The sequence below is a fragment of the Phascolarctos cinereus genome, unplaced genomic scaffold (assembly GCF_003287225.1).
Source record: "Phascolarctos cinereus isolate Bilbo 61053 unplaced genomic scaffold, phaCin_HiC Scaffold_3;HRSCAF=262, whole genome shotgun sequence".
Taxonomy (NCBI): Eukaryota; Metazoa; Chordata; class Mammalia; order Diprotodontia; family Phascolarctidae; genus Phascolarctos; species Phascolarctos cinereus.
Genome location: NW_027555736.1, coordinates 187,619,156 through 187,642,112, shown reverse-complemented (window position 1 = coordinate 187,642,112; position 22,957 = coordinate 187,619,156). Strand labels below are relative to the sequence as shown.

The 22,957-nt window shown below is 42.0% G+C and overlaps 1 protein-coding gene across 1 annotated transcript in view; it reads right to left on the bottom strand.

The window, feature by feature from the left end:
• Positions 1-22,957, bottom strand: part of STARD9 (StAR related lipid transfer domain containing 9) — a 149,024-nt gene that overhangs the window by 39,262 nt on the left and 86,805 nt on the right. The window contains 11 exon segments of the mRNA XM_078151366.1: positions 161-212; positions 6,368-6,429; positions 6,432-6,546; positions 12,627-12,698; positions 13,136-13,213; positions 13,901-13,998; positions 14,217-14,426; positions 15,173-15,270; positions 16,076-16,143; positions 20,286-20,358; positions 21,219-21,288. Coding sequence (XP_078007492.1) covers positions 161-212; positions 6,368-6,429; positions 6,432-6,546; positions 12,627-12,698; positions 13,136-13,213; positions 13,901-13,998; positions 14,217-14,426; positions 15,173-15,270; positions 16,076-16,143; positions 20,286-20,358; positions 21,219-21,288 — 996 coding nt within the window.

Below are 22,957 nucleotides of genomic sequence, written 5' to 3'. Positions count from 1 at the left end.
AAAAGCTAAGCAGAAGATACCAACACACCGGCCATAGGCGTTGAGTCCCCTCCCATATGGCATCCTCAAGTTTCCCACAGAGGGATCAGTTAGACACAGGCATCGAGACCCTGTGTACCTCTCTGAGGGCACAGAAGATTACACTGATGTCTTCACTCACCTATATCCTGCTCTTGGTCAGAGTCAATCCTTCCTATTTTTGTTGTCCCTTCCTATAAGGATATAATAAAAGTTATTTTAAAGGTAGGAAAAAAAAGATACAGACAGTTCTACCTCTGAAGCTAAGCCTATGTGGCTTAGAATCACCTGTATCTTGTCATGAACATCTCCTATTCACTCCCGACAGCTCTACCATTTCCCTTTGGTACCAGACTTTCTCTCCCTTCGCTCCCACTTATTTATTCAGGACCTAAGAAGAGATCCTCAAGTTGAATTATGTCCAGGCTATTTCTAAATGCCCTGCCAGATGACAGATGGTGGTAATCTTCTTATCATGCCTGTGCTGCAAGCACACAGAAGAGAAGTTTTCATTTTCCAGTGGGAGGCTTGGGAAGGGGCATGTTTGCCTTTTGGGAAAGCTCCATGGAGTCATGCAATGTGATCATCTCATGTGTGAGGGGCCACAGTCAGAAAACCTCCATCCCTAAGGAGAAGTGGAAAGGAGGCCCAGTCTTCCTGAGAGTTGGGGCACTTTTAAAGAGGACCTGGCCCTGCTTCAATCAAGTCAGCGTTTAGAGAAAAGCATTTTGTGGAAACAGAAGAAATCACTGGATTATTACCTTCTCACCGCTCAGATGGAGCTTAACAGACCTCACAGTCTAAGAAAAGGGTGAAGAACAAAGAAAAAGCACCATCTAGAATCAGAGAGAGAGAAAGAGAGAGGGGAGGGGGAGAGATAGAGAGAAAGAGAGAGAGGAAGGAGTTAGCATGAACCAAGCACTGGATTAGTGGGAGGCCAGAGCACACAAGATCCCTAGCTGCCCTTCACTTGATTTTTGTTTGATTTTTAAAAATTAATTTGTGAACGCTGTAATTATAATGACCAGGTCTGGTTTAAAAAAAAAAACTGAAAAAATACACACGCCTCCTTTCACTGCAGAGGTGCCTGTGGCATGGTATGGCGGTCAATACGTGTTGGGCTGACTTTCCTCTTGTCTTCTTCCTTTCTAAATCCTTGTTTCAAGGGATGGCTCATTGGCTTGGGGGCGGGGGAGAGTCAGGGATGGAAATATTAACAAATGAACTTGACTTTTTAAAAAAAGTATCAATAAAAATAAAATAAAATGTTTTTAAAGTAAAAAAAAATAGTTTTGAGACTACTCTGCCTTTTTTTCTAGAATGCAACAATACAGTTACAGGACCTCTGAAGAGCAACTGAATTTGGCCCTTGACTGTTCTCTCCAAGGTATATCACCATTAGGTGTTGCTGTCATCAGACAGACTCTCTGGGGAAGAAAAAAAAGGAAAAAAATTTACATGATAACTTTATTACACATTTAAAAGGAATAGCAAGTTATACAGAATAGATTTGCAGTTTCATGTGCAATCATCTTTTTATTATACTATATTATGGAAATGCTTGTTTTATTCCATAAATTAAAAATATATTAAAAAATTTTAAGAGTTAAGGGGAACTAATGAAGATATGCAAGGCTATAAAACCTCAAAGTGGAAGGAGATCTGGGTTCCAAGGAGAGGTCTCTGCATCCATGAATAGACATGTGGCCTTTTGGATGTGTTCAGAGATACAAAACATGCTAAACAAAAGGCAGATTTCCTGAGGGGGGAAAAGGCAGCTGTCCAGGGTTTGTAGAGCATACCTCAGTGGGACAGAGAGAGAAGGTTGGGGTTTTTTTCTTTTTTGTTTGTTTGTTTTTTTCTTAATGAGGCAATTGGGGTTAAGTGACTTGCCCAGAGTCACACAGCTAGGAAGTATTATGTGTCTGAGGCTAGCTTTGAACTCAGGTCTCCCTGACTCCAAGGCCAGTGCTCTATCCGCTACACAACCTAGCTGCCCCCTAGAGAGAAGGTTTTAAAAACAAGGGATGCTTCCTGTTTGCATTTCTTCAAGCTGAAGTGTATATCTGCCCCACCCCCCAGTCAGCCAAAATAAGAATCAGTTCCTGATGTGCTATCAGGACAACACGCCAACCATCAGGTGGGGAAATGGAGTGAGACCCTGGGAAACTGAGTAAGCTGCCCCAGTCCAATATATTAGGATGCTGGTTCCAAACAGGGAGCATGGGTAACAATCACAGCTCAACATTTACTGTTACAGTTTGCAAGTACTCATTTGGAAATGACTGCAGATCATTTCATCAGATCTGCACCTCACGACTGCCCTGAGAGAAGTATTAGCATGTCTATTTTACAGATGAGGAAACAGACACATGGAGGTTAAGTGACTTGCCTAGAGCCACAAGGGAAATAGGGGACAGATGGGGCAGCTGGGTGGCGCAGCAGATAGAGCACCGGCCCTGAAGTCAGGAGGACCTGAGCTCAAATCCAGCCTCAGACCAAACACTTGACACTTACTAGCTGTGTCACCCTGGGCAAGTCACTTAACCCCAATTGCCTAAAAAAAAAGAAAAAAGAAAGAAGGGGCAGAGCCAGACCTAAAACCCATGCAGCTTTATGATTCCAAGCCCAATGTGCCTTCCATTCCACAAGGAAAGAGCACAAGATATACACAGCATATAAAAAGCTTAAGAAAAACTCAGTCCCCTCAGTTCCACAGAAAAACCCCCTGAGAGGTCCCTGAACTAACTGGGCTGTATTCAGTTGAGGTCATCCTCTCCTTTAAAGCATCCAGGTACTTTTTCATCATCCTGTAATATTCTACCTATAGCTAGGTGGCTATCATTTTACTTCCTGCCTTCTCAGGAATAACAGTAATCTAAGGACCGGCATAGTATGGAAGGCAGATCGATTCTGCCTCAAATACCTGGAAGATTCCTCAATTTAATGCCTAACCTACCACATCGGGGGTACACCTTCCTTTCTTTATGATTTGGGCTGAGTGGGGAGGGACTGAGCTGGACTGGGGATTTCACTGATATGGGAACTCCTTTGGTAAGAAACTCCCTCTACTGATGCAGCCTGGCACCTTCACTTTATAGTCTTACTAATATGGAAATATGTTTTACACAATTGCACATATATAACCTATGTCAAATTGCTCACCATCTTAGGGAGGGGGAAGGGAGATATGGAGAAAATTTGGACCTCTATTTAAAAAAATGAAAACATTGTCTTCATGTGTTATTGGGAAAAATAAAATATCACTTCAAAAACGTATAGTCTTATAGTTAGCTAGAACACTGAGGGGGTAAGGCATCTGCCCAAGGTTGCACGGCGTACATTAGAGGGGTGACGTAAACCCAGGCCTTCCTGACACTGAGGGCAGTTCTCTATCCACTTCACCTCCAAGAGAATGGGAGGGGGTGAGGAAGGGGAAGAATTACATATTTGTTGTACCTCAGACCCCAATTCAGGGAAAGTATAAAGCCAGGGCTGCCTGAGGGAATACAATGAGGTAGGCACTCAAATTCCCATGTGCCAGAAGATAGGCTTCCTCAATCTTATGTCTGAAAAACTATCTCTGTGATGAGATGTGCCTGAGGTTCTACCCTGAGCACAGAGGCTTGCACTCAGCTCTTTCTGCATGCCAGCATGGGGAACATGATTTCTCTAAGGACAACAGCTGCATTAGGAATCCATTAATGGGGGGGAGGCAGCTAGGTGGCCCAGTGGATAGAGCACCAGCCCTGGAGTCAGGAGGACCCAAGTTCAAATCTGGCCTCAGACACATAACACTTACTAGCTGTGTGACCCTGGACAAGTCACTTAACCCCAGTTGCCTCAAAAAAAAAAAGGAATCCATTAGTGGGCTGCTCTCACTGCTCCTTTTAAACACAACAAGGAAACCATAATGAAAGTAAATGCTGGATCTGCAGTGAAGCAGGAAAATTTGGCTGTATGAAGGAGGAAGGACAGGGAATGAGCATATTTATTAAGTGTCTACTGTGTACCAGGTACTGTGCCCAGCACTTTACAAATACTATCTCATTTGATCCTCATAGCAAATGAATGGGTCCTTTCAGGATGACTGGATGAAACCCAGATTAAGCATAGTAGAGAGAGGTGACCAATTCTGGTTGCCAGACTGGACTCTTCTGGTGCCCAACAAACCTGAGAGCAGTAACCTGCAGGGGTCTCCCTCAGGGTCTTAGTTTCTTTCTCTATAAAATGAGGGGAATTGGACTCAATGGTCTCTAAATCTCTTTATTTTGTTATTCTACAGCATGTGTGTGTGTGTGTGTGTGTAAAGTCTCTATTTAGAAATGAAGAACTGGGGGGGGGGATAGTGCTGCCACTGAATGGCAGAATTCCGATCCCAAAAGATCTTGGCCTCCTGGATAAAGGGGTACAAACTAATGCAACAAAATTTAATAGGGACAAATTTAAATGCTATAGCATTTATATTAAATATATTTATAATTATGTTAAATGCTATAGCACAAGAGAAGGTGGTGAGGGGGAGGAGAAGAGGCTAGAAAATAATTCGCAGCTGCAAAAAAAAAAGTAAATACAGATTCAATATTGGATTCTCTTCTCTTCATCTGATTATCTGCCTGCTTTCAACTCCACAAAACAAGATGCCCCCTGGTCTCCTGCCTTCTTCCTCCCTCCATTCTCCCCTCCTTCCTGCCTCTTTTTGTGTGTTGTCTCTCCTCATTAGATTGTAAGCTCCTTGAGGGCAGGGACTTTCTTTTTATTAATTGTATATCCAGTGGTTAGCACAATGCTGGCACATAGCAGGTACTAAATAAATGTTTTTTAGATTGGATTAGAATGGAACATACAGTGTAATGCAGTAGATAAAAAAGAAATAAAACTACTATGATTCTTATACTACTATAGATGTATAGGGTATCACAAAAGTCTTAGTAAAAATTTAAGCTATTAAAATTTAAAGCTTTAATAGCTTAAAACTACACTAAGACTTTTGGGACACCCTGTATCATGTTTAGACTGAGGGATACAATGGTCCTGCTGAACTCTGCCCTGGTCAGATTACTGTGTCTGTTTTGAGTGCCACATTTTAAAAGGAACATTGGTATGTCAGGAGTATGACTGATAGCAGCATGACCAGCATGACTACCCACACACACACACATATTCAGGAGGGGACCTGAAAGTATGCCATCCTGAAAGATACATGCTAAAACAGGTGAAGACATTTAACCTGGAGAAGATGAGATTTAGAGGGAACAGGCAAGGGTTAGGACATGAGTTTATTCGGTCATTTTCCAGTCGTGTCTAACTTTGTGACCCTGTTTGGGGTTTTCTTGGCAAAGATACTACAGCGGTTCACCATTTCCTTCCCCAGCCCATTTTACAGATAAGGAAACTGAGGCAAACAAGATTCAGTGACTTGCCCAGGGTCACACAGCCAGTAAGTGTCTGAGGCAGGATTTGAACTCACGAAGATGAGTCTTCCTGAGTCCAGGCCTGGTGCTCTGTCCAGCTGCCCAGGACACAAGAGCAATCCTTAAATATCTCAAGTCTTGTTGTGGGTTTTAAAAAAGGATTGAATTTTTGCTACACACAGGTTTGGGACCAATGGACAGATGTTACAGGTGTTACAGGAAGGTCAAGTCCCTTATGATCAAAATTCTATGACTGTATAACGGTCATACTAGCCTCTATTTCTTTAAGACTTGGGGCAGCTAGGTGGCACAGTAGATACAGCACTGGCCGTGCAGCCAGGAGTGCCTGAGTTCAAATCCAGCCTCAGACCATTGATACTTACTAGCTGTGTGACCCCTGGGAAGTAATTTAACCCTGCCTTGAGGGGAAAAAAAAAGATTGAGCTCTGCAGGACTGACAATGCTTTGAAGATAGAATTTCACAGGTCTTCATGACTCTATTCTCATGCCTCAACATTTAGAAGAAAAAATACAAGACTTATTTTCTGCATTCTAGAGATGAATAAGCCAAGGAAAAGAGAAGACAGCTTGTCTAAGTCACATAATGATGCATGCTGGGAAATAATGCTGGTACTCCCAACTTTGTACACTGACCCACTGAAGTTTACTACTCCTGAGACAAAAGAAAGAGGAAGATCTTTCACAAATGGTCAAGTGGATCAACGTCCTGGAAGCTACCACCACCAATGTAGATGAGCCCAATGGGTTTGTTACCACTAAGTAGTTGAAGCAAGTATGCTCTGTGGGAACCATACTGCCTGCCCCGTGCCTCGCCTTGACTGCCTGCTGGCCCCAGCAGGGAAGGAGAAGCAGAAGGATACTCTGACAAAAGGCTTTTCCCCCTTAAAATCTGAGCGTGCTCCAAACCCCCTTACCCTGAGGTGATACAGCACAACCCCAGTGCTCAGCACATCATCATCCAGCACCATCAGATGGGCAGGTTGGAATCAATCGTCACCCCAGCTTTCTTCTTGTTGATGTCAACGTTATACTGCTCCATGAGAACCTTCCAGTCATTCCACTTCTGGGTCCAGTCTTTGGAGAGCTGGTCTTTCTGGGAAAGAGAGTCACAGGAGCTGTTCCTAGAGACTTAGCATGTGGCAATCAGTTTAAGGGGAGAGACAACTTGGCTTGAGGTTCTCACTGTCCTAAATGCCTTTTCTCCTTTACTTACTATCATTGCTGATCACATTAATATTAAACTGAGCATGAATTTTTAAATGAATTGGGAAAGAAGTGGTCAGAAAAGCATACAACCAATAACTATCACTTTCTTTCCTACCATCATTTTTCTGTTGGACCAATCCATGGACATCCTCTGCTTTTTCCCGACAGGGTAAGGCCCAGGGAAGCAGCCAGCAGCCGTCCTCCTAATGGCACAAGTGAGCTCATTGGTACCACAGTGAGGGGATCATCCACCTAGCATAATGGGATGCCTTGTGGATTCTGAACAACAGGCCTGAAAACTGCTCCAGTCTCTGTTCACCTAGTTCTTCCCATCACTGACAAGCTCCCAAGAATATCCTGACTATTCCTGGGGTCCCCTATTCAAAATACAGTTGACTACATCCTATTTTTTGTTGATCAGTGGAAACAGGGCCATCACAGGCTGGAGAAAGGGAGTAGGGACATCCTCTTGTTTCTCCCTAAAGGGCCATAAAACTGGAGGAAGCTTAAGATGGTCCTGTCCTAAGAAAGTCATTTTGGAGAGGATGGGAGTAACAGGAAGAGACAGCAAAAAAAAAGCACTAACTCTTCTCATCTACTCGCCAGACAGTCTTACATTTTCAGATCTTTTTTCCTCTAACCTGTCCTCTACCTTACCCCCACCCATCTCTAAATTAAGACACTAGCTTCTACACTAAAGCCATGAGCTACCTTAAAATCCTGGCCCCTCTTAGCCCTGGCCCCAGGGGACAGGAAATAGAATTAAAGTCAGATAGCTGGAACTCTCACTACTAACCTCCCCCCTACCCCCACCCCACCACCAGAGAAGATGAAGTTTATCAATGTGTCCTTCCCTTCCCCTAAGCTCCAAAGAAAAAGGCACAGCCTTAATTAAGAATAGTAGCCTGAGGGGCATTCTCTTAAAAAACTGGGAGGGACAATTCAATCAAACAATTATTAAAGGCTTACTATGTGCCTGGCACTGTGCTACCCAATGGAGATAAGAGGCAAAAATGCAACCAGTCTTTGACCTCAAGGAGCATATATTCTGCTTGGGGGAGGGGAGAGAAGATGAGGAAAGATAAATGTGAATTAAACTCATATCACTTCTAAACCTGACTCATATTTGGGGATTTTGTTTTCCCCAGAGAAATAACTGTCTTTACCCATTCTATTCAATCATCAATAGATCCTGAATGAGCCAGCATACCCCATGTCTTATGTTTTGATTGTATGTTGGGTTGTTTTGGGGCAGGGGGGAGAGGGGGTGGAGGATAGTGGTATACACTGGAGTTGGAGGTTATGAGTGAGAGGGAAAGATTAATCTGTCTTCCCGGGAAACTGAAGAGCTGGGTGGCTAAGATCTGGGTCAGAGGAGGGGTAAAGGGAGCTCCCACACATGCCACTAAGTGAATACCTGAGTCTAAAAGGTACCAGTACTCAGGAGTGGTATTTTCTATAAGAAAAAAAAAAGGATCCAATCAAAGAGGCAAAATCTGCCCTAAAGGAATAGTTCCAATATAAAGGTTACTGGGTTGAGGTCTCCCTTGTAACCTCTAACCTATGACTGGACACCCCTCAGCAAGCCAAAGGGGGTCCCACTGGGATGCACACTTAGGTTCAAAGTTCAGCTGTTATCTCTACCATCGTCACTGTGGAAGCCACTATTTCTCTTGCTTGTACAGTTCCTGGCTACAATTCCCTTTCCTTCTTCTTCCTGGAAAGTGAGGGTATTTGAGGCAAAACTTCTGCCACACTAAAAACATGCCCACTCCCCTCCTAACCCAACCTTTACCTCCCCCTCCTTGGCTTGCTTCTAGAGAAAAGAAAATATTCTTTTTGCCTGCCTATCCTATTGGCTGTGGAAATCCAATAAACTTAGAGAGATTCCAAAGTGATCTCCAAGAAGTCTTTTACTCTTCCCTATGAAGACATGTCTTCCTTTGAAATAGTTCTTGGGTTTACTCCCCTTGTCTTAATGTCTACTGCCACCAAAGGTAGTCCAACCTCTCTTCACTTCATAAGTAAAACACCATGAAATACTCCTAAATGGTTTCTCTGCCTCTAGTCTTTCCCCATCAATCTCTATCCCCATTCTGTGCTTCACCCAGTTACCAGACATCATAATCTTCCCGAAACAACATTTTCATAATTTCATTTCCCTGCGCAAAAATTGGCTGTGGTTCCCCTTTGTTCCTTAGACCAAATCCCAACTCCTCTACCAGGTTTTCAAAGCCTTATATAAATGAGATCTACCCTACTTAATTAATCTTATCTCATTTATTGTTGTTGTGTCACTCTTCACAGCCCTATCTTGGCAAAGATGTTGAAGTGGCTTGTTATTTCCTTCTCCAGGTCATTTTACAGAAGAGGAAACTAAGGAAAACAGGGTGAAGTGACTTGCCAAGAGTCACACGGCTCATGCTTCACTCCAACCCCTGCTCTACTCAGATCAGTCTCCTTCTTGTCCCCTGCACTCATCTGGATGCTTCACACCTCTGTACCTTTGTTTAGGCTGTTCCTCCCACCCGGACTGGCTCTCTTCTCTCCCTTCATTTTAACTAAATCCTATCTATCTTTCAAGGTCCCCCCTCAGAATCCCAGAACTGGAGAGTTGGAAGGGACCTCTGTGGCCATCTAGTTCAACCCAATGCATGAAAGGAATACCCACTATAATATACTTGATGAGTGACCATCCAGCCTCTACTTGAAGACCTCCAAGGAAGAGGAACCTATCACCTCTGAAGACAGGCCATTGCACTTCTGGACAGTTCTAATTGTTAAGCTTTTCCCGACATCAAGTTTAACCTTGCTTCTCTAAATCTTCTACTCACTGGTCTTCTGGAACTGGACAGAAAAAATCTAATCCCTCCAAAACACAACATCCCTTCAAATACTTGACTTAATTATCAGTCTCCCCCACACCCGGAGTCTTCTCCAGGCTAAACACACTTAGTCTTCAACAAATCCCATTATGACATGAACTCTAGGCATTTGACAATCCTGGTTATCCTCCTATTGACACTCTAGCTCATCAACGTCCTTCTTAAAGCATGTCACCCAGAGGGAAATATGACACTCTGGGTGAGGGCAGATGAGAGCAGAGTGCAGTGGCACCTGCACCCTATTTCCTCTTTCTGGAAGCTATGACTCTCTTAAGTTAACCCAAGATCACATTAGCTTTTTCTGGTAGTTGTATCACACTGCTGACCTATATTGATTCTGCAGTACACTAAAACCCTGAGTTGGTGTTTTGTTTTGACAATGGCTCTCTAACTACTCATCTTATACTTGTTATGTTCCTAGGATCACAGACCTAGAGCCAGAAAGTACTTGGGAGGTCATCTGATCAAGTGACTTGCCCAAGGTCAAACAGGTAGTAAGCAGCAAAGAGAGAATCTGAAGCCAGGTCCTTGGACTCTGGAGCCAGGGTTCTTTTCAGTGTGCCATGCTGCATCCAAGGGTAAGAACTTAACTATATCACTACTGGATTTCATTCTGTTAGATCCTCTAGCCTGTCAAGACTGTCAAGATCAAGTCTGACTCTATCACCTGATGTGTGAGCCATCCCTCCCTGCTTTGTATCCATCTATGCATTCACTCAAGACTTTGATAAAAATGTTCAACAGCAACAAGGTCAAGTACAGATTATAGATTTCTGGGACACTGCTAGAGAACTCCTTTCACGATGACATTGAGCCATGAACAACTATTCCTTGGGTCAGGACATTTCAATCAATTCTTCATCCACCTAACAATTGTATTATCATCTAGAGCAAAGTCATTTTTTGCGTCATGAACCCTTCTGATGGCCTGGTGAAGTCTTTGGATCCCTTCTCACAATAATATTTAAAGTAAAATAAAATGGGGGCAGCTAGATGGCACAGTGGATAGAGCACTGGCCTTGGAGTCAGGAGAATCTGAGTTCAAATGTGACATCAGACACGTGACACTTACTAGCTGTGTGACCCTGGGCAAGTCACTTAACCTTGACTGCCTCACCAAAAAGCAAAAAAACAAAACCAAAGTAAAATAAAATGCAAAAAAAAAATTTTAAGTGCATAAAATACAAGATTATAAGGGAAACCAATTACATTTAAATACAATTATCAAAATATTTTTAAAAAGAAGTTCACAGACCCCTGGTTAAGAACCCCTGGTCTAGATCGGAGCAGACTGTATCACAGCATCAAGACTCCCAAGTGTGGCCCAAAGCAGATTAAAATTTAACTTGGAAATATTTAACAAAATAAGTAAAAATACAACAGAACAGAGATAATGTTAATATGTGGTTGTCTAAGTCAATGTGCAGCCCACGGGATTCTTATGTATGGTTTAGAGACCTATGTTTCCATTTGAGTTTGATACAACCAGTCTTGATCCTATATTTCCATGAGAACAGCATGAGACACTTCATCAAAAGCTTTGCTAAAACTTAAGTACACCAGATCCATAATACTCTCCTCATCTACTAGTCTAATAATCTTGTCAAAAAAGGAAATGCAGTAAGCCTGGCATGACTTATTCTTGGTAAAGCCATAGTGGCTCTTTGTAATGACTGCTTTCCTTTTGGGAAGTTTGCCAACATTTAATAATAATGACGATAATAATAATAATAACACAACAGAATAACTTTTACATACTATATGCCAGATGCTATGCCAAGCACTTTACCAACAGTACCTCATTTGTCCTCAAAACAGTCCTGGGTGCTATTATTATCCCCATTTTACAAATGAGGAAATTGAGGCAAGGAGAGGTTAGCTAGTAAGTATCTGAGGCCAGAGTTGAACTCAGGTCTTCTCGACTACTGGCCTAGTGTTCAATCTACTACATGACTGGCTGCCCTTTTCTTTAATTATTTTTAAAAATAATTTTTGTTAAGAATGTTTTAAAAATAATTTTGCCTATTTCTTTCATTATCCATCCTAGTATTTTCCTAGGAATTGAAGACAAGATCACTGGCCACTGTTTAAAACTTTTCTCTTCCCTTTCTAAAAAAATCAGGATGACATTTGCCTTTCTCTTATCTCTAGATTCAAGTCCCAAGCCTTCTGATTATTTCAAACTCAGTGGCTTCTGCATTTTTTCAACTATTACTGCACATAAAAGAAATTTTTATAGCAACTCCCTTTTACATTTCTTTTTTAAAAATAAATTTTATTGATGTCTTTTTTTTAATGTAATAGTTGTTTCCAGATATATCCTCTCCCTTTAAAAAAAAGCCTCCTAACAAAGATCTCCCTTGCAACAAAGAGAAATGGTTAAGAAAGCTAACTTAATGAATGACTACATCTGACAGTGTAAATAACAGGTTCAGGTTAATTTTAGTATTTTTTACATTATTGTAGCAATTGTGTACATTATCCTCCTCATTCTGCTTACTTCACTCTGCATTAGCTCATACAAGTTTCCTAATGTTCCTTTGTATTCCCCAAATTTGTTATTTTTATAGTGTATTAACACTCACAAGCTGCAATTTCTTTAGCATTCGCCAATCAACTGGAACCCAGCTTGTTTCCAGTATTTTGGCTACCACAAAAGAAAAGTTCTATTAGAGACATTTCGGTAAATATACTACCTTCATATCTAGTTTAACATTTAGTTGTTTTCAAAATGTCTCCCTAGCTAGACCGTATGCTCCTTGAAAACAAGAGACCATATCCTAGAGCACAGTGTTTGATGGGCATTCAATACAACCTGTTGAATGATTGCTTAAATGAAAAGAAGTCCTTCCTCTATGGTTGTGTGTAGTGGTCCCCAAAAGGAGCCCCCACAATCCCCTTGAAGGAGCATAAATTGTAGGGAAAAAAAGCCACACAGGAAACACATCATTGCCATGAAGGACAATGGAGCTAGAAATCTCCAGCCAAACTAAAGAGAGCCCCATCCCAGAACCGATGGACAATGATAAGGACCTCCCCTCTCTGCTCAGTGCTGCCACTTATCCCAACCAAAATTCCTCACCTTCATCTCATTATGAAGAACCAGCTCCTTCAGGTTTCCATTCCTTCCATCTGTGAAGGGACTCAAGTTCCCCTGGGCACACAAAGGGAGCAGAGATGGTCATTGTGCAGAGGGAGCCTCCAAGTATTCTTGGGAGGGAAGATGCAGGAAGGAAGGAGAATTTCTCTCCAAAATCAGAAATAAGAGGGAAACTAATTAAAGGTGCATATGATCAGATGAGGGGAAAGGATTTACAGAAATAGGGAGTTTTTGTCCTTATATAATTAACAACCTCAGAGAAACATACCCCTCTACCTACCACTCAACTACCCATATGTGCAAACATGCAATGCTTCCTCTTCGTCCTAAGGGCCAAGGTGACCCCAGTAATGATGCCAGAGGAGCGGCTACACTGGGTCGCCTAGTCCTCTCACACCACCACCACTGCAGAAGACTGGAGAATACAGCTGGAGCTCTCTCATGAGGAATTTCCTGCTTGTGGAAGGGAAGCTTCTGGGTATCCCACATACCAGTTCAAAGCTCAGGAGCATGCCTTTCAACCTTTCGATTTCTTCCCGAAGTTCTCTGATTAGTTTTACATTTGCATCCTAAAACAGAGAAGACTGGAGATAATTAGTGGATGGTGCCAGTTCCCAGGTCTATGCAGCCAACCAGCAGTCACAATTTCAACCAGCTAGTGAGAAAATGCTTTCTACTATATAACGCAGGGGGCATTACCAGAATTTTTCACTAAACGATTAAAGAGGCTTCAGGAATCTACTAAAATTTTTCATTCAAGATTTGTCTAAATGACCTAGTAATTCTTCATCTCCCCTTTTAGGTCATAATATACAAAGAAATAGTAAAAGAGTTTACAACTGAGGGAGAGAAGCCTAAAACACATAAACAAATAAGAACAAATTGAGAATGAATTTCTGCAGCACCTAGAAATTTGAAATGCTCTTTCCTGAAATGAAAGGATATTGGGGATTTTCAAAGAGATGGTCTTACCAAAATAAATAAATAAATGCTATGTTAGCAGGGTCAAGATGAGAGGTCAAAGAAGTTTTGCTACCCTAGGAGAAAATACTTCAGTCCCTCATCTTCTGGTACCAATGCTGTGATCTGGGAATCACTGCCTGGCCACCCGCAGGGATTAGAGATGTGGGCAAGATAGAAATAAGTAAGGGGACAGGATATAGAAGTGTAGAAATGAGACCCGAGGCCACCCTTGGAGGGCAGTACCATCAGTGGCACCTACCACTCCCATCCAGGATTTCAGATGATAAGCTCACCTCATTCACACGTGGTTTGTTTATGATGTTTTTGGCACTGGATGCATATCTCAGCGTGCTCATTGTCTCACTGTAACAGGAGTTTGCTGGGGACACAGCTGAAATAGGGTGGAGAAAGTTAAAAGAATTACTAACCCCCCCAAGCTTCATGTATCCTACCATCTCCAGTCTACTTACTGGAAGTCTTGCCACTGATAGCCCAACATGTGAATTTTTAAAAACTAGGAAAATGGGCTTGGCCTATGCAGACATGGCTCATCCCTCTGGGCCAGAACATAGCCCTTACACATAGAGTTGACCCCAATCTTACACTCACTGGCCACCATGATGGTCTTGGAATTGCCTCCTAGACTATCTTTCAGCAGCCAGGTCAGCACAGAGTCCCGATAGGGGATGTATGACTGCTTTCGAGGGACTCCACCAATACTGGCAGCCACTGAGGGAGAGCTGAGGCTCCCCCTGTCTCCACCCTCACTGGATGTGCTATTCGGGCTCTGGTAACTGATGAACACCTGGGAGTTTTGTGCTTAAAAAAAAAAAGAAGAAAAAAAATTAAAAAGCAGATCACATCTTGTAAATGGAGTTCTTAAAGGATTAAAAAAGAAGCATTTCATTTCTTAGCCTTCTCAAGGACTTTTTGACTCCTGGCCTGCAGGAAGCCAGCTGTATTAATTATTTGCGTAATTCCTCTAACAATGAAAATATAGTGCTGTGGAGATGTCCTCAATTGTAATGCAGTGTATTACGAGTGTCAAAATGAATGAACAATTTTTTTACATCTGAAACTAATAAGCATTAAATGCCTACACTGTGCCAGGCACCAGTGACACATGGGCAAAAACTGGAACAGTCCCTGTCCTCAAGAAGCTTACATTCTATGAGGAAAAACAACACGTAGTACACAGATAAGAGGAATACAAAAGTAATTTGTGGGGTTGAGGGACAGCAAGGCTAAGAGCTGAGGGAATCAGGAAAAATCTCTTCCTGGAGGTGAGACTTGGGCTGAGCCCTGAAAAAAGCCAGAGATTCCAAGAGGCCAAAATGAAGGAGAGAATTCCAGGTGTCAAGTGGGCCTGCTTGGCTGGGATGAAGAGACTGTTTGGTTCACCCATCTTTGGAAAATAACCCCTAAAAAGAAACTGAAGCTTTCCTCTAATCAATAGTTATTTCCATTGCCCTCATCTTCATTGAAGAGTGACAGAAAGAATTGCCGGGAATTCTCAGAAGGCTTCCTCTTCCCCCACTTAGTGATCCAGGCCTTCAGAACGTTACCTAAGGTGGAGATGACAATGCCCAGAGTCACAAGGGACTTGTTGATGCTGGCACCTTCAGTGATCCGATCCTTACAATAGCTGGGGTCCGCCCTTTCACTGAAACATAAGCCAGGAAGAACCCAAGATTAGGAACGGATACCTCAATTATTCCCAACCCCTGAATACCTCATAAAGTCTCTCCTGGGTACAATGGAGCCTGGACACTGGGTTCAAATGCCATCTCTGCTATCTACTACCAGCGTGACCTGTGACAAGTAATTTAATTTCTCTATACTTCAGAATCCTCATCTGCAAAATGGGAAGGGTTGGACAAGAGGATTCACAAGGTCCCATGATCCCAAAGAGAAGTCTTGGTTGCATGCTTTATTAAGCAGTTTTCAGGCATCTACCACTAGAGACTTTTTTTTTGTCTTTATGTAGCCAATGAGGGCCCCTCAAATTGGAACAGCAGATGATCAATAAATCATCAATAAGCACTTTTTAAATAAGTGCCCTGTGTGAGGAACTAGGAATACAAAAGGAAAAAAAAAATGAAACCATTCTTGATGTCCAGGAACTCAAGAATAGGATTCCTTACCAACATACCAAAGACAGGGTTAATGCCTCCCCATCCCCCCCAAAAAATTTCAAATTGCTTTCCCTTCTGGCCAGTTCTATAGCAGAGAGGGAAGGTTTCATAACCCTGCGACTTTCATCCACCCAGATGGAATCTCAGCAACAACTTAAGTTTCCAAATAATTTGTTTCTTTTATACTTTTCTCAGATGTCTGCAAGGTATATAAGGATAAAAGCTCTGCCAAAGCTCAAAGGCAATTTAATGGAAATGTGAGCATGGCAGCTGCCTCAGATAGTTCCCACCAGGAAGTGACACCTGGGACCCCCACAGGGGAACCATGATTACCTGCCTGCCAGATCCACCAGGTTGATTTTGCTGGCAATTTCAGAAGAGAGGTTGTTCTCCAGGACAGCCTAAAGGAGGAAACATATTTAAATGTCATCAGCTAGAAATGGATTGAAGCAGCCAGACAGCTCAGTGAGAGCTCTGAGTCAGGAGTCACGAAGACCTGAGTTCAAATTTGGCCTCAGACACTTACCAGCTGTCTGACCCCGAGTAAGTCACTTAACCTGTTTGCCTTGATTCACTGGAGAAGAAAATATGAAACCACTCCAGTATCTTTGCCGAGAAAACCCCAAGGACAGTGTTAGTGTCCATGGGGTCAGAAAGAGTCAGACACAAATGAATGACTGAACAACAACAAGAAAAATGAACTAGGATTCAGGGCAGGTTTTCAGTTTTACCATGGTTTGTTTTAGTCAGCTGCATGGCGTAGGAGAAAGAATGTAAGATTGCTCAACAGCAAGCTTTCCTGATAAAGGTGTCTTTACCAAGATTATTCAGATTATTATGATTCAGATTATTAAAATAAGAGACATCCACCCAATAGATAATGGACAAAGGATATGAACAGGCAGCTCTCAATGGAAGAAATTCAAGCTATCAACAACTATATTAAAAAATCATTAATATCAGAGAAACGCAAAATAAAAGCAACTGAGGTTATAATACTCATCAGGTTGGAAAAGTTGACCAAAAAAGAAGGAAATGACAAATGTTAGCAGGGCTGCATAAAAACAGACAACTGAAGGTACTGATGGTGGGAGTGTGAATTGGTCCAGCCACTCTGGAAAGCAATTTGAAAGTATGTCGCCAAAGTTACTAAATTGTACATAGCCTTTGACTCTCTAATACCACTGCTAGGCCTATACCCCAAAGTGATCAAAGAAAGAGGAAAAGAATCCACATTTAATAACTAGCATATATAAATATATAGAAATCCTTAGATTGTAAGCTTCTTGAGGCTAATAACTGTCTTTTGCCTCTTTTTGTATCTCCAGCGCTTAGCACAGTGCCTAGAACATAGTAGGTGCTTAATAAATATTAAGTGAATTGACCATAGACCTTTAAGTTGAAATGATCAATATTGATTCTGTATCTTTTTTTATTGATCCTATTTACAGTTGATTGAGCTTATCCTGTAACTGCTCATGTTCTGTAGCTGCTTTTGCTCTGTAATTGATAAGTCATGGGTCTCTAGAAGTCTCTGAACTTGGTTCAGAAATCAGCTGGTCTGTAAGGAGTTAAGTTCAGAAATAAATTCTTGCCTCAAGCAGTTTAACTGGCCTCGGGGAAGGCATATGAGCACAAAGAAGTTGAGTTTAATATCTTTACACCAACAAGCTCTCCTTCAAGGATGCCTGGTTTGCTGTCCACATGTCTGGGTCATTATCAGTAACCTTGCAGGTGGTCTCAAACAATGAGCACTTCTTAGTCAAGAAAGGAGCCGCTTGTTGCTAGGCCTCATTATCAAACTTTCAACCAATCATGTTGTTCCCTGTACTTCAGATTTAGAACCAATCATACTGTTCCCTGTGACTCAGTTACGCCTGTTTTGTACTCTCTAAAACTCTATAAAAGAAAACTGACCCCCCTCATTTGGGGTCTCAGCTCACTGAGGAAACTGGGATCCTATTCATAGGGAGATTTGCAGTTTTACAATAAATTGATCACGTCTGGAACTTTTGTGCCTCAGTTCACCTAATTTTAACTGTTACAAAGGTTTACAAAATGCCTTACACATATTAACTCATTTGGTCCTTACAATGATCCTGTGAGGTAGGTGATATTATCATCTCCATTGTGATAAAGAAACTGAGGCAGGCAGAGGTTAAGTGACTTGGCCAGGGTCCTAGAGCCTAGTAAGTGTCTGAGGCAGGATTGAACTCAGGTCTTCTTGACTCCAAATCCACTACTCAATCTACCCACTGCTTCAACTCAGCAGCCAGAAAAATTTACTTTTTATGGTGGCAAAGAACTAGAAACTAAGAGAGTATTCACCAGTTGGGGAATGGCTGAACAAACAACAGTATGCAAGCATAATGGAATACTGCCGTGACATGAGAAATGGCAAAGAGCAGAGCTTCAGAGAAACCTAGGAAGACTAACATGAACTGATTAAGGGAGGTGATCAGAATCAGGAGATCAACTCAGAGTATAACAGCCTTGTAAAAATGAACAATTGTGAAAAACTTAAGGACTCTGATCAACGCAATAATTAGCCATAATTCCAAATGACAGATGATAAATCTACTCAGTTGCTGACAGAGAGGTGATTGACTAAATTTATAGAATGTGACATATGGTTCTGGCCAGGGCCAAGTTAGGAATTTCTTTTGCTTGACTATGAAGAATATTTATTACAAAGGTTTGGTTTCCTTTTTTTCTCCTGTGGGGCTTAGAAGAGATAGAAGAGATAGAAAGTAAATATTGGATAATTTTTTAAATTGTAAAAATAAGTGCTACATTTCATTGGGGCAGCTAGGTGGTGGAGGTAATAGAGCACTGGCCTGGAGTCAGGAAAGGCTTCATGACCCCATTTGGGGTTTTCTTGGCAAAGACACTAGAGTGGTTTGCCATTTCCTTCTCCAGTTCATTTTATAGATGAAGAACTGAGGCAAATAGGGTTAAGTGACTTGTCCAGGGTCATACAGATAGTAAGTGTTTGAGACCAGATTTGAAGTCATGAGGATGAATCTTCCTGATTCCAAGCTCTATCCACACAACTGCTGGTAGGGGGCATGTAGTAAGAATCCCTTTTCTACTGTCTGCCTTTATTCATTGAATTTGAGGTCTCTGAGGGTAAGGACCCTTCTTTTATGTGGTCAATACAGCACCCCCGAGGGCCACCTCCAGGCACCCTTATTCATGGCTCTGGAGGAGAAAGTGAGGCTGGTAACTTTGCACAACCCTCCCTCACTTAATTGGAACTTCACGGCATCACCCTGATGTCATAGTCCTCTTCCAGAACAAAGGACAAGCAACAACCCCTGTGAGTAGTGGTAGGAGTTGCCCCCCTGGGGCCCAACTGGAACTGGCCAGTGGGGCAATACAGCTTGTGCTCTCTCTCTTTCTTTCATATAAATTTTGATCTCTATATCTTGGGGTTTATAGGCTAGATTTCTTTCTTAAGGACCATGCCTAAACCCAAATCACTTGGCTCTCTTTAACTGGCCAACAATAGGTCCCAGGCCAATCCCCATTTAGTCATTATTTGGGCCTTCACTGGCTCTGGGTGAATGTAAATGGCAATCATCTTTGTTTTGGCCAGAAACCCTGAGGGTCTTCCCCTTCCAGATTGATTTTCCTTTTTTTTTTTAAACTAAATAAAAGAGGTCATTCTCTGCCTCATTTCTTACCTGGCCTTAATCACTGATTGGGCATTGTCTCAGTCAAACTGAGACCTGGGAGAGACCTTGGCTTAAAAAGCCCAAGGTCCCCCCACTGCATCCAGGGCCATCCCCAGTCATCCTGATCTATATCTTGTCACTGGACCCAGATGGCTCTGGAGGAGAGAGTGAGGCTGGTGACTTTGCACAGCCTTCCCTCACTTAAATCCAATTTATTTGCACCTCATGACATCACCTCCCTGATGTCATGGTCCTCTTTGACAACAAAGGACAAACAACAACAGAGCATCCCCACCTGCTAGGAGCATAGGGTTCCTAAAAAGCTGGGGGGCTTTTCTTTCTAAATTTTTATTATCTCTTCCTAAAATGTAAGATGGATATGAAAGTGCTCTGAAAAATTAAAGGTGTTCTGTAAATGAACTGGTATTATCAAAATAATAACAACAACAAGAATGAGCATTTACCTATATAACCCCTTAAGGTTTGCAAAGCACTTTACAAATATGTCATTTTGTCCTCACAAAAGCCCTGGGACATAGACGCTATTACAATCCCCATTTTATAGAAGGGGAAATCCAGGCAGAGGAGGTCAAATCACTCACCCAAGGTCACACAGGTAATAAGTATATGAGTCAAGATTTGAACTCAGATCCTCCTGACTCCAAATTCAACGCTTTACCCACTATACACACCTACCTATACCCTTTGTATGCATGTAACTTGTTTAGACTGTTTACAAATCATCTATTTGCTACATAAAAACAAGTTAATACATGAGAAAGGAGAAGGAAAGACAGAGAAGGGAAATGAGATGGGTGAATGTAAGGGAAAGAAAAGTCACTCAGACTTTAAAAAAAATTACTAACCTGTGTATAGTAGATGGTGAATATGGCATGGGATCTGCTGCTGGCTTCATGAACATGGGTAGCTGCTGTGATTCTACGTATACAAGGGAAGACAAGAGGACAATGACAATGCATCCATGCTGAAACCTCTGGGAAGCCAGAGGAAGCACGTGAAATGTTACAGCTAATATGAGAATACCAAAGGTTCTGGACTTTGGTATAGAATCATAAGGGAAGAAGCCCTAAAACAGTCAGGCTTCTACCTTTATGATGCTACACTGAAGCAAGATGGTGGCCAAGTTGGTTACCCAAAGTTCTTTGTTCTGGCCTCTATGGTATGTCCTAATTTGTTTTCTCTGTCTTTGAAATTTCTAGCAAGGCCTCACATAAAGTGGCTATAGCCTCAGTATCATGGCCCAACCCTAAGCTAAGGGTAAGACCATTCTGCAAAGTGATGGGAACAAAAGTTCCCGATACAATTCTAGAAAAAGAACAAATAGGAAGATAGGACTTGCTGGACATTTCAAAAACAGAGATGACAAATTAGAATATATCACAGAAGCTAGAACAAAGAAAGAACTTTGGAAAATCAACTAAGCCGCAATCTTCCTTTCAAGCTAGAATTACATTTTGATACAGTGGGAAAAGCCCCTGATTTGGCTTCAAAGGACCTGGATTTGAATCTTGGCTCCCCTGGTTATATATCATGGCCACACTGTATTTCCCCTCTGGACCTCATTTTTCTCTTATGTCAAATGATGGGGTTTGTTTTTATGATCTTATATAAGATCCTTTCTAGCTCTAAATTCTATTATTCTAAATTTAACTCCAGTTTCAGAAGCAACAATGGTAGTCTTTAAACTGAGATCATCAACCCTAACAACAGATCTGTGCTCACAAGGGGCAGAAAAGCGGAGACCAAGCAGTGATGGTGATGCCAAAGAAAACCATTACCTGTTCGCTACACCTTCTTCCAAGAGACCAATTATCTGCTTAGAGTTGGTAACCACATGCTGAGATAAACCTGTTCAATTTACAAAAGGAGGAAGAAAAGGGAAACAGTATTATTTTTTAAAGTTCAACTTACTCCATCCCTTGGCAGACAAGAGCAGTTGAGTTCACATTCAATCACTCCTTTATTTATTTGACAAGTATTTATAAGTGCCTACAATGTAGCCACCAACACAGTGCTAAATGGGCTACAAAGAAGTAAAACAGAGCCCTGTCCTTTAAGGAGCTTAGAGGCATGAAAGCATCAATCACAGCACAGGTAACAATATGAGATATTAAGTATATCATTAAGTATCATATGAGTTACTGTCATTTGTCCTTCCCTCTCAGAAAGGACCATGACATCAGAGAGGTGATGCCCTGACATGCAAGTGAATTGAATTTAAGTCAGGAGGGCTGTGCAAAGTCACCATCCTCACTTTCTCCTCCGGTCATCTGGGTCCAGTGGCAAGATATAGATCAGGATGACTGGAGATGGCCCTGGATGCAGTGGGGGGACCTTGGGCTTTTTAAGCCAAGGTCTCTCCCAGGTCTCAGTTTGACTGAGACAATGCCCAATCAGTGATTAAAGATAGGTAGGAAAGAAGGCCCAGAATGGCCTCTTTTACCTAGTTAAAAAAAAAATCTAGGAGGTGAAGGCCTTCCAGGTTTCTGGCCAAAACAGAAACAACTGCTATTTACAGTCACTCTGAGCTTATCAGGGCTCAAACAATGGCCAAGTGGGGCTTGCCTTGGGACCTACTGCTGGCTGATCAATGAGAGCCAGAGCGATTTGGCTTTAAGACATGGTCCTTAAGAAAGAGCTAGAACATAAACCTCAAGATATCTTGTGAGGTTTCAGCCATCAAAACTTACATTTCTTTGGGCAGAATCCCCACAGGTAAGGGTATGATAACCTATGTGGACAGTGGCAAGGAAAGAAGAGAGGAGGGGAGGGGAGGGGAAGATAAGGGGGGGAGGAGAGAAATAAACCAGACAGATTCCAGAGATGAATCAGGATTTCTCTAGTTCATTCAGAATCAGGGCTCTTACACTGGTCATTGTGGAGAATAAATCCTCAGGCTGAGAATGTCTGCAAACATACAGAAGCCTGCAGGCTTATGTTTGTCTCTCCCTCAAGGTCTCAGCTGGTATGACTTAGCTGTCTGAGTTCTTACAGTCTTAAAACTAGAGCTACCAACACAGAGACCAAACTATTAACTTGTTTAAGTAATAAGATCATAGATTTTTATTTATTTATTTATTTTGGCAAGGCTGGATTAACTGACTTGCCCAGGGTCACATAGTTACTGAGTGTCAACTGTCTGAGGGTACATTTGAACTCAGGTCCTCCTGTCTCCAGGGGCCAGTACTCTATCCACTGTGCCACCTAGCTGCCCCAAGATCATAGATTTAAAGCTGCAAAGAGCCTTAGATGCCATCGACTCAAATACACTCATTTTACAAATAAGGAATTTGAAGCCTACTGAGGCTAAGTCCCGAAAGTCACTCAGGTAGGAGAGTTAGGATTTAAACTCAGGTCCTGTGACTTCAAATCCATGACTCTTTCTACTGTACCACACTTGAGTCAGCATAGGTCTCCACCTTCTGTTCACTTGCCACAGTTGCCCATTAGTATCAAATGCTGTTACATAAAGCCATAATCCAGAACATCAAGTTATGTGAGTCTCTTTTTAAGCTTC